A 12,042-nucleotide genomic window follows, 5' to 3' on the forward strand; every position below is an offset into this window, starting at 1 on the left:
ACCCCCTAACCCCACCCCGCACTACATTACGGGCAGGAGGGATCCCAGGCCCTCCTGCCCTCGACGCAAACCCCCCTCCCTCCAACGACCGCCCCCCCCAAGAACCTCCGCCCGTCCCCCAGCCGACCCGCGACCCCCCTGGCCGACCCCCACGACCCCCCCACCCCCCTTCCCCGTACCTTTGGAAGTTGGCCGGACAGACGGGAGCCAAACCCGCCTGTCCGGCAGGCAGCCAACGAAGGAATGAGGCCGGATTGGCCCATCCGTCCTAAAGCTCCGCCTACTGGTGGGGCCTAAGGCGCGTGGGCCAATCAGAATAGGCCTTGGAGCCTTAGGTCCCACCTGGGGGCGCGGCCTGAGGCACATGGGCCCAACCCGACCATGTGCCTCAGGCCGCGCCCCCAGGTGGGACCTAAGGCTCCAGGGCCTATTCTGATTGGCCCACGCGCCTTAGGCCCCACCAGTAGGCGGAGCTTTAGGACGGATGGGCCAATCCGGCCTCATTTCTTCGTTGGCTGCCTGCCGGACAGGCGGGTTTGGCTCCCGTCTGTCCGGCCAACTTCCAAAGGTACGGGGAAGGGGGGTGGGGGGGTCGTGGGGGTCGGCCAGGGGGGTCGCGGGTCGGCTGGGGGACGGGCGGAGGTTCTTGGGGGGGGCGGTCGTTGGAGGGAGGGGGGTTTGCGTCGAGGGCAGGAGGGCCTGGGATCCCTCCTGCCCGTAATGTAGTGCGGGGTGGGGTTAGGGGGTCGCCGTGGCCAGGAGGGTTTGGGCTCCCTTCTGGCCCAACTACACAAAGGTACGGGGAAGGCGGGTGGGGGGTGTCGTGGGGGTCGGCCAGGGGGGTCGCGGGTCGGCTGGGGGACGGGCGGAGGTTCTTGGGGGGGGGCGGTCGTTGGAGGGAGGGGGGTTTGCGTCGAGGGCAGGAGGGCCTGGGATCCCTCCTGCCCGTAATGTAGTGCGGGGTGGGGGTAGGGGGTCGCCGTGGCCAGGAGGGTTTGGGCTCCCTCCTGGCCCGATATTGTCGGGAAGTCGGCGGTCCTTCGGGGTGGGGGTGCGAGTGGTCCTGCCGGGGGGGGATGTATCGGACGTCGGGGAGTCGGCCGGGCAAGAGGGCTTGGGCTCCCTCTTGCTCCGATCGTGGATGCGGGTGCGGGTGGGAGCGCGTGCGAGCGGTCGTTCGGGGTGGGGGTGCGAGCGGTCCTGCTGGGGGGGTGAATCGGGCGTCGGGCGGGGTGGGAACTATGTTTAAAAACTTTTCTATACCGCGCTCAGGCATATAACGCGCGAGGGGTATGCGCGGTACGTAAAATCACGTATAACGCGCGCGTTATATCCGCGAAAATACGGTACTTCTTTTGCATTGACCACAGAGAACTGCTGCTGCCTCCTAGCGATGAGAGGCATCTCGGGGTTTGGCTTTTCCTGAGTGGAGGCTCTTGACCATGCCTGCTCGTTCTGTGTGTGATGGATCAATGCTGTACACTCCTGTCCATAAGATGGAAAGCAGAAACTGAAAACAAATTTGCCTCTGATCTGACTCTATGTCAAAATAGATGGAATTCTTTCACATACCACTGAGGAGTCCACAAAGCAGCAATTAAATTGAAAAAATTAAATTGAAAGGTTGGGAAGATAGAGAGACTGCATATCAGCACATCCAAGTTAACATTTTATATGGTCCTCAGTAAAATACAGCTCAACGTAAGGGTTTTTTTTTTTTTGTATTAGATGAGTTGTAAGCTTGAAAACCCAACAGGGTAAATTAAGCGTAATACATCCCTGGACCTAATTAAGGGCTACTTTTATGAAGTCGCATTAGCAGCTTTATTGCATGCACATTTGTAGTGCATGCTAACCCCCGTGCTAACTGAAAAACTACCGCCTGTTCAAGAGGAGGCGGTAGCGGCTAGCGTGGCTGGCAAATTAGCGCGTGCTATTAACGCGTGTTAAACCGCTAACACGGCTTCGTAAAAGGAGCCCTAAGTGAAGTGCTCTAGATGCAGTCACCACAACATAGTCCCAATCAAAAATTGAACTTAACTCGGTGGTATGACGCAAAAAAAAATGAATAACTGAATCAAAAAAAAGGAATTCTATCCCCTAGTGCAATAAATATCTGTGTGAATAATTCACAGTACATCAAAATTAGTGTCAAAAAATGGTATCAAAAGTTTTTTAAAATACTTATCTCCAATGATGATAATGTCCAAATCTATAGGTTAATTCACTTGTGAAGTCCATGCTAAATGTCAACGTGAATGTTGCTTGCTTTAGCCATTGTGCTTTTAAAGCCCCGTTCCCTGCTTTTAATAATAATAATAACTTTATTTTTATATACCGCCAGCTATCTTGCGACTTCTAGGCGGTTTACAATAAAAGAAACTGTGAATACAATGAAAGAAAATGTAAATACAATAAAGAGAAACTTTACGTACAATGAATTAAAGAGTATAGCAGTATACATCTGATAATATTGATAATGTTAGCAACAGTTTGTGTGTTGCAAGGCCAGGAAGTGCTAAGCTGTTTGCACAGAAGTAGAAATATTCCGTAAATTGAATAGAGTGTTCATAGTTAGTGATTAGGGGTTGGGGTTAACAGTTTGCAAGATCAGGTATGTGATGATGTTACGAGGGGGGTTGATGTTCTGGTTCGTTGCCTAGGTATTTCAAGAATAGGTAAGTTTTTAGGTGTTTCCTGAATTCTTCATAGTTGTTTGTTTGTGCAATTAGTTTTTCTAGGTCTTTACCCCATATGGCTGCTTGATATGATAGCTTTTCTGCATATCATCTGAAATGTTTAATGACTAATGATAGTTGTACAATTGTGTGTTTCAGCATTCAGAAGAGTTTGTCCAGTCCACCTACCTGTCTCGCCGCCTTGCTTACTTTTGCGCCAGACGCCTTTCCTTATTGCTCAGCGATAGTCCTAACCTTTTCACCGCACATTCACCTCATATGATCATGGGATCAAATAATCCAGCTCTAGCCACCCCCAGCCCCACAACAAGTGGTCCTGTAGTAAGTCCAGTGCAGCTGGCCTGCTCAGATTTCCATTCCTGCCCTCAACACCGTCCACTGGTTTATGGACTTAGTTGTATGCTTCAGGTAAATAAAATGTTTTAAATCGTCTCTCTATATATATAAAGAGAAAACAGATTAGTCATCGTTTTTTTCAGAATTTTGCCTAACTGAGTGATCTGTTCAGTTACATTCTTTTTCCTTTTCTGTTTCTATTAAAATATTTTAGAGGGGCAATAATATTAAGCATCATCTTATTTGAATTTTGTGCTTAATAACTAACAGACAGAATATGCATTGTTCCAAGTATCTTATGAGTGTAAGTAGTGTTTAAGCCGTTACATTAACGGTGCTAGAATATATGCCTGTCTGTCTTTCTTTATTTATGTCTCTCTCCCTGCTCCTGTCTCTTTCTTCCTTTCTTTCTGTCTCTCTCCCTCCTATTTTTCTCTCTCTCTCCCTGGCACCCTTTGTCTGTCTGTCTTTCTTTCTGTCTGTCTCTCTGGTTCCCTGTCTGTCTTTATTTCTGTCTGTCTCTCTCCCTGGCCTCCTTTGTCTGTCTGTATTTCTTTCTGTCTTTCTCCCCCCCCCCACTTTCCTTTGCAGAAGCAGCAGTGGTATTTCCCTTCCCCTCCAGGTCCCTGTGAAGTAGTAGCAGCATTTACCCCATTCCCTTCTCTCCCCCCCACCTTCCTTTGCAGAAGCAGCAATGATATTTCCCTTCCCCTCCAGATCCTGTGAAGTAGTAGCAGCATTTTCCCCCACCCCCCCCATTCCCTTTTCTCCCCCCCCCACTTTCCTTTGCAGAAGCAGCAGCGGTATTTCCCTTCCCCTCCAAGTCCCTGTGAAGTAGTAGCAGCATTTTCCCCCACCCCCCATTCCCTTCTCTCTCCCCCCCACTTTCCTTTGCAGAAGCAGCAGTGATATTTCCCTTCCCCTCCAGGTCCCTGCTGAAGCAATTCCCTTCTCTTACCTGAGCTGTCCTGCTCCGTTTCGGCCCCTCCCTGCGATCTGGCCTGCTCCGTTCGGCCCCTCCCCCTTCCCTTCCCGCGAGCTGGCCTGCTGCGGCCGAAGATTTTTGTTTTAAGTTTTAAAAGTGCCGGCGGCAGCTCCTCTCAGCTGCTGATCCTCCTGTAAAGAGCAGCCTGCGATGGTGGCCGGCTTTAGCGAACCTCGCAGGCCGCTCTCCAGCCTCAGTAGCACGTTCCCTCTGATGCACAGGATCGCATCAGAGGGAACGTGCTTCCGAGTTGGAGAGCGGCCTGTGAGGTTCGCTAAAGCCGGCCACCATCGCAGGCTGCTCTTTACAGGAGGATCAGCAGCGGCGGCGAGTGAGGGCCGAGGTGTGTTCCCTGCCGAGGACGCGGGCAGAGAGAGAGCTTGCCTGGCTTTCACGGTGAGTGAGGGCGGGAGGAGGGGAGTGGCCAGAATGTTCCCTACCGCTGGGTTGGCTGCCACGGAACACACACCATAGCGGCAGGCAACACGAAATCCTAAGTGCGCATGTGCGCTTAATCTTTTATTATATAGGATATTCCTCATTTTGGGAGCATCAAGGTGTAAGGCAGATTGCTCAAATTTTGAGAAGTTGGCAATAAAATGCATGCTCATTTTTAAACATTTTTTGGGGGGCAAAATCATCAGAGTTTTCTTGGGAATGGTTCTATTCATTTAGGCCCCTGTTTTACTAAAATGTGTTAACAAATATTTAACTACCAAAGTGAAGGTGTGTTAAGTACAAAACTTTTGTGGCAACTCTTGGGGGTGTTCTAGCATTTTTGGAAAGGCTGCTAACACAGAGCTAAGTTTGCTAGCACATGTTATCTGCATGGGAAATAACATGAAATACAGGTAACTACAGTAATGACCTCTGCCAATTCCCCCACACATTATGGAGGCAGTTCTGTAACTGGGTGCTTCCACTTAGGTGCCCTGAAGGTGCATGGCAAGACTCTATTTTATAAGAGAACCTAGGTGCCTCGGTACCACTATGGAATGCTAGTGTGACCCAGCATAAAATGCCTAAAATTTGGGCACTCGCACTTAAGTTAGGTACAGTCAAACCTCGGTTTGCGAGTAACGCGGTTTGTGAGTGTTTTGCAAGACATACAAAAACATTCCCGCAAATCGTGCCTTGCAAACAGAGTGTTGACTCGATTTGCAAGACACCCCCCCCCCCGACGATCCGGCATCCCTTGTGTGTTGGTGCTGGTGCCAGATCGGGGTAAGGGATTGTGTTTGGGTAGGTGGGGGATGCCGGATCATGGAGGGACGGGGACGATGATGCTGGTTCGGGGGGGCGATGCCGTTTCTCAGGGGGGCGTACGCTGGTGGGGGGTGGAGCGATGCCGGTTCTCGGGTGGGGGGGAGGGGAGCCGTACCGGGGGGTAAGGTGGAGCAGCATCGGTGGCATCGGGGGGGGGGGGGGAGAGAGGGGGGAAACAAATCAAGTGAGTTTCCCTTACTTCCTATGGGGAAACTCGATTTGATATACGAGTACTTTGGATTACGAGCATGCTTCTGGAACGAATTATGCTCGTAAACCAAGGTACCACTGTAGTTAGTTTTATATCCCGTCCTCCTTAGGGAGCCCAGAAAGGGTTACAAGTTTACATACATAATAAGTGAAACAAGTTAGAGTATATAGGCAATACTGGTTAGAGTGATAATTGTATAATACACAGTTGGTTGGCATATCTGCAGCAGATATGTGCATAAAATGGTATTCTGCAACCTACAGGCATGAGTAGGATATCTGCCTGTGTTACACCAATGCTTCACCCCTATATGTGCTATTTAAGGGCTCCTTTTACAAAGCTGTGGAATCGATGCTGCAGTAAATGCACCGAAACCCATGGGCTTCAGTGTGTTTACTGTGGCAGCATCGCTACCGCAGCTTTGTAAAACGGGTCCTAAGTTAAGCAGGTATTTGCAGAATGGTGTATATGTGTATATATAGGCTAATATTCTAAACATTTATGCACATAACATGTGCATAATTGTGAACGCCTAGGTTATAGACTACACATGCTCTAAAATGGAAAATGTTCATATTAGCTGTATTAGTGCATGTTGCCAGTTAATATGGTGTCTTGCTAACTGTTAGCATGTCGTAATTCTCTGTTAAATGCCTAATGCACATTAGTAAGGAGCCTTAGTTAAAAATGGTCTTCACAGATTATGTCTTTTGCTTCCTTTAAGATATAAAATGGGTTATATTGAAGGTGAAAATTTTTAAAAATATATATATATTTTACACTCAATATTTCTCAGTTTGTTTTAAGATGCTGCTTGTATTATATAAAATAAGTTTTTTTGGAGCAATGTGAGAAGGAAAATAAGAATATTTGAGTTTCTTGGAGGCCGAGTTACTGTAATTGGTGAATGAATTAGAAATGATGCATTGTTCCAGGACATCTATACATCTGTCTCTGGTGCGTGTGTGTGGTAGGTGGGGGGAGTTGGGTTTTCATTTTTTTGTATGTGTGTAACATACATCTGTGAGGAACTTAACACTGTCTTGTGTCTTCTGGACGTCTTTGATTTTTTAACTAAGGACTCATTTTCTCAAACTGCGATAGAGCTTTTTAAGCCAGCAAGGTAAATGCTTTGACACGCATAGAAATTGAATGAGCATCAGATAATTTACCTTGCTGGTCTGCAGTAAAAAGCTCTACCATAGTTTGATAAAAGGGGCCCTAACTCCTTCAAAGCCATGTTTGGCATATTGTCTATTAATTTTTTTAATAAGATGTTAATAAATCAGTGTTCTTCGAGCTAACAACAAAATATCTCAAACTTAATTTTTTTTTCTTGTCAGAAAGCCTTAAATCAAGCTATTGAACTGACTAATTTTTTGGGGTGATCATACACACCAGACATTGTGATTGCATAAAGACTGATGTAGGGAGCCACAATGAGAATATTTCACCAAAGCACAGATGGGGTAGATTGTTGATGAATTAGGCTCTTGGTGAAATACATTTTTTTTTTCTGCATGGACAATGCAACTATTTGTATTACTCTGTGCTGTGTGGCTGGTAAATTTTCTCTGCAGTATATGATTTTTTGTTTTCAGATCTGAACATTAGTGTATTAGAAGCTAAGTGGACACTTTTTACTGATAACACAGCAGAAAACAAAAAAAAAATAAGTGGGTTCTTTTTAAAGGGGGATTCTCATGGATAAAAGTTATAAAAAAAGAGATTTTTTTTCAAAGGGAATATCTGCAGGAATTTTTCTTTTAAGAAATAACATTTAGGTCTGCATGTATAAAATATGCAAAATCCATAAGCTTTATGAGGAGGTGACAATTGTTTCCTAAAGTAGATCAGCTAATTGTAATATTTTAGGGAGTGCTTTTCCACAGCCATTTGCCTACTTTACTGCTTAGGTGCAATTCAAATCTAAATATCTGAAGTTATCCACGTAAGGGTCCCTTCTAGCAGTGAGCATGCCTGTTCAAGAGGTTATGTGCCTCAAGGGGGCAGTCGAGAGCATTTTTAAAATAGAATCTAGCAATGTTTTGATGTTGGAGCTCCTTGACAAGGAGAGGGGGGTGGCAGGTTAGGTTATGTTAATCAGGTTTTCTATTCCCACTTTACCTATTCAGTTCAAGGTTATATTACATTACAAGAGGCTGGGTCAGTTACCTAAGTTACTTAGCAAAAATAGAATAGAAAAATGAACACTTTTTTTTCGTAATTACTGGCAAAATTGGGTGATTTTTTTTTTTTTTTCCCATCTACACTTCTCCCTCGTTATTCGCGGGGGATACGGGCAGAGCCGGATTGCGAATGGTGAAAAACCGCGAATATCCGGCTCTGACCCACCCCCACCTCCCTGCCGCCTTCCCGGCCTTACCTGGTGGTGCTGGGAGTTCCCGTAGCCTCTCGAGACTATGATGGGAACTCCCTACAGCCATTTCCTCATGGCGATCTGCACAGGGCAGGAGCGTCGGAAGATCGCTCCTGCTCCGAAAGCCCGCTAGACCACCAGGTAAGGCCGGGAAGGCGGCAGGGAGGTAAAAAAATATGGGTTTTTTATTTTCCACCTCCCCAGAAAAAAAATTGCGATTATGTGAAATCGTGAGCGCAGAAACCGCGAATGGGGAGGGGGAAATGTATTGTCCAGCAATACATATTGGATTTTGCTGCTGATGACTAGGTAGAAATGATTTAATTTACACTAACAAAACCATATTGATTTGTTCAGGCACTGCCCAGTGAATGGTGTTTGCGTTCTATTGCATCTTTTCTTGATTTGAGAAAGATATTTAACTTTTTTATTCATACTGTTCTCTTTTTTTTTATTTTTTTGTAGACTGTAACTCTTTGCTGTCCAAGTGCCTTGGTGTGGAATTATTCCACAAATGAAAATAAGAATATCAATCCAGGATCTCCCTTGGATTTACTTCAGATAGCTCCATCTAGTTTACCAATGCCAGGTGGAAATTCAGCATTCAATCAACAGGTAGGTGGTACCATTTAAAAGCCTTTTTTTAATTAGGCATGTTTCACATAGATACGTACAAACATCAAGTGTTAGAATGCATCCGATGGCACAAATTGCAGATAACCTGAGCCTAAACAACAAAGGATAGTGGAGCTGGGTTGGAAGAAGTGGCACGGTGTCTGGGCCATATCACCACAAGATAAAGAAAATGCAGCCTAGGCTATAGAGGTAAAGTAGACAACCCAGAGCAGGATGGGTAGGGAAGACGACTGAGAAGAGAAAGGGTACATGGCAAGGGAAAGAGAGCAGAAGGGAGTTTTGGGGAGGGGGTGAACTTAAAGGAAAGAAGAACAAAAAAAAGGAATATGGGAGAGGGAAGAGAGAACTACTCCTGTAGTCCGACCCGCACACATATCTTAATACCCCCCAAACCACCCAACTGCCCTTCTCAAACATACATGCTGCATACACTCTCCTACATTATACATTCCCACAGACATGTACCAACAGGCTTTCCCATAAATACAAGTATACAGGCAGTCCCCAGGTTAAGAACGAGTTATGTTTTTAAAGCTGTTCTTAAGTTGGATTTGTATGTAACTCAGAACTTGTAGATTTTAAGATTCTTGCTGCTTTCCTTTGCTCCCAGCTGACAAAAGGGCCAACTGTCCCTACCAGTGTTCCCTCTGCGGTACAGCACCCACAACCACACACTGTTCTTAATGTGGCCGTGCATCATTCCTGAATCTGCTGCAGGAGAAGTGTAGGAGTCTAGGTCACTGGAAATACTGCTCAGAGAAATCAAATGAAGCCACAACATTCCAGAGTTCATATTGTGATGTCATAATGCCTCATTCCACCAGTGCCTAAGAGCCAACTTCATCAGTGATGTCACAATGGCTTGATTATTCCTATACAGGCAGTCCCTGGGTTAAGAACAAGTTATGTTTTTAAAGCCATTAAGGTGGATTTGTAAGTAACTCAGAACTTGTAGATTTTAAGATTCTTGCTGCTTTCCTCTGCTCCCAGCTGACAAAAGGGCCAACTGTCCCTGCCAGTGTTCCTCTGCGGTACAGGAGAAGTGTAGGAATCTATGCCACTGAAAATACTGCTTGGTGAAATCAAACGAAGCCGCAACCGCGCTCTTAAGTACGAGTAGTACTTAAGTCGGACGTCTGCAACTTGGGGATTGCCTCTAAATACATTCTTCATACCTTCCCTGTCCTCCTATACAACCACTGCTAGTCTAGTGAAACACACCATTATATGTGTCCTACTGAGTCTCTCCCCTCCACCCCCAGAATTGCCTGAGTCTATGAACAGATGAAAGGGGAATAAGCTACTATATTACATTGTAAGAGTGCATTTTCAAACTTGTTTACAGCAGTTATTGAAGCAGTATTTCTTTATAAATAATTATTGAGCCAAGGAGAATCCAAGATCATTTGTTTGGTTTCAAATTTGTAAATTTGAATCTGTATTGTGATTTTTATTTTTAGGGCAAGTAGGATCACTGATGATCTAATTTATGAATGTCTTGCCATACTGCCTATTATTGTATCCACAGAATATATGATACATTATCAAATGTCTGTTTTATGAATGTTCCATGCTGTTTTAATATGGACAGTACTGACATATATCATGTTATTACCATTACTAGAATTTAATTTGCCTGTGCACCATTGTGACATTTGACCATTTTACTATTATGCTGTTAATATAGGCCCCCATTTATCAAGCTGCGTTAAGGTTTTTTTTTAATCACTGGTCACAGTGGTAAAAGCTCCGAAACTCATAGAATTCCTTAGAGCATTGGAGCTTTTACTGCAGTGGACAGGATAAAAAAATATCCCTAACGTATCTTGATAAAAGGGGGCTTTAATGTGAATTGTTTATCGGTTTATACCTGTTGTACACCACTTTGGGTGAATCTCTACATTAAGGATGTTAATAAATCCTATAAAAAATAAAATATGTATTTAAAGTTGTAGCAGATATTTTTTTGACAGAATTTTGTTGTATCTGTTATACCATGATTCTAAATGGTCAAAATTATCCTTTGGTGTTGGTACCAGTGGCGTAGTAAGGGGGTGGGGGCAGGGGGTGGACTGCACCTCTCGACCCCCCCATGCCATGCTTGCGCCATCCCTTTCCCATCTCCACCCCCAGCTCTTTAAATATTTGCCAGCTCGAGCAGCTTTTCTAGCCTGTTGCTCATGTTGGCCTGGCTCCTCCCCTCTGAAATCACTTCTGGGTTGCAGAGCTAGGAAGTGATGTCATAGGGAAAGCCAATGCTGGCATGAGCAGCAGGCCAGAGAAGCTGCTCACGCTGACCAAGATTTAAAGAAGTACAGGTGGGGGACAGGAAGGTGTGAGTGTGGCATTGGGGGTGTAAAGGAAAGCATTAGGGGACACCACCTCCCCAGGCGCCTCCTAAAAGCGCTACGCCACTGGTAGTACTGCTGTTGATGGCATTAAAAAAAAAAAAAAATCAAAATGTTTCTTGCCTTGTTAACATTTATTGTACTTCATCTATTAAACTCGATAAAAATTTTTGAACTAATAAAAAAAAAAATCAAACCAAAGAGTTTTAGTTCTCTTAGTTTAGCATAGCTTATGTATGTATATATTATTATTTCAAGGTTCGGGGAAAGATTTATGAGGTGGAACAGCAAATAAAACAAAGAGGGCGGGCTGTGGAAGTGCGGTGGTCTTTTGATAAATGCCAGGAGACAACTGCAGGTAAGGACAGTAAAAATGTAAAACAAATATATTGATAGCAGTTTCCTTTCTTGTTGGCCTAAGTCAACTGAAGGGCCTCTTAGGGCTCCTTTTACTAAGGTGCGCTAGCGTTTTTAGCACACGCATGAAAACACAGATTAAACACTCACCCCCTCTTTTACTAAGGTACGCTAACCGATTAGCTTGCTAAACACTAACGCATCTATAGACTAACATGCCACATAAACATCTCACCACAACTCCCTTGCAGGTCATGGTGAGCCCCCCAAACACCCTCAAAACCTACTATACCCAACTGTGTACAACCCCAATAGCCCTCATGGCTGCAGGTGGCACCTATATGGCAGTACAGTAGGGTTTTAGGGGGGCTCGCATTTTTCACCGTAAATGCAGTGGTTAGAGTGGCTTATGGGCCTGGGTCCTCCTCTCTACAGTTCACTAGCCCACCCCCACCTCTTTGCAGCTCTACTAGGCTTTCCTATGTCAGGTGCTGATGTTCTCGAGGCAGGTATGTACATTTTTATTCCGATTTTTATGGCAGTATAGGGGGCTCAGTGATCACTGGGGGATTGTGTGGGGATCTGTACTTTGTGTCTACAGTGGTTATCTGGTCACTTTGGATAACCTCTGGGTACTTTGACCTGTTTTTAGATCGCCTAATGTATAAGTTCCGTCCAGGCAGCGTTGTAAAACTTTCGATTATCCCTGCAGTACGACTAAGGGCTCCTTTTACTAAACTGCGGTAGGGCTTTAACGTGTGGGATAGCGCGTGCTACATTGCTGCACGCACTAGACCTTAATGCTAGCATTGAGCTGGCGTTAG

The 12,042-nt window shown here is 45.3% G+C and overlaps 1 protein-coding gene across 6 annotated transcripts in view; it reads left to right on the top strand.

Annotated features, from left to right (window-relative positions):
- The window catches only part of MED12L (mediator complex subunit 12L), a 388,873-nt gene that overhangs the window by 43,931 nt on the left and 332,900 nt on the right, over nucleotides 1-12,042 (top strand). For all 6 annotated transcript variants that reach the window (XM_033957964.1, XM_033957968.1, XM_033957967.1 and 3 more), the window contains exons 8-10: nucleotides 2,838-3,107; nucleotides 8,343-8,492; nucleotides 11,120-11,219. In XM_033957964.1, coding sequence (XP_033813855.1) covers nucleotides 2,838-3,107; nucleotides 8,343-8,492; nucleotides 11,120-11,219 — 520 coding nt within the window. The remainder of the gene's footprint in view (nucleotides 1-2,837; nucleotides 3,108-8,342; nucleotides 8,493-11,119; nucleotides 11,220-12,042) is intronic.

This window comes from Geotrypetes seraphini, chromosome 9, assembly GCF_902459505.1.
Source record: "Geotrypetes seraphini chromosome 9, aGeoSer1.1, whole genome shotgun sequence".
NCBI lineage: Eukaryota > Metazoa > Chordata > Amphibia > Gymnophiona > Dermophiidae > Geotrypetes > Geotrypetes seraphini.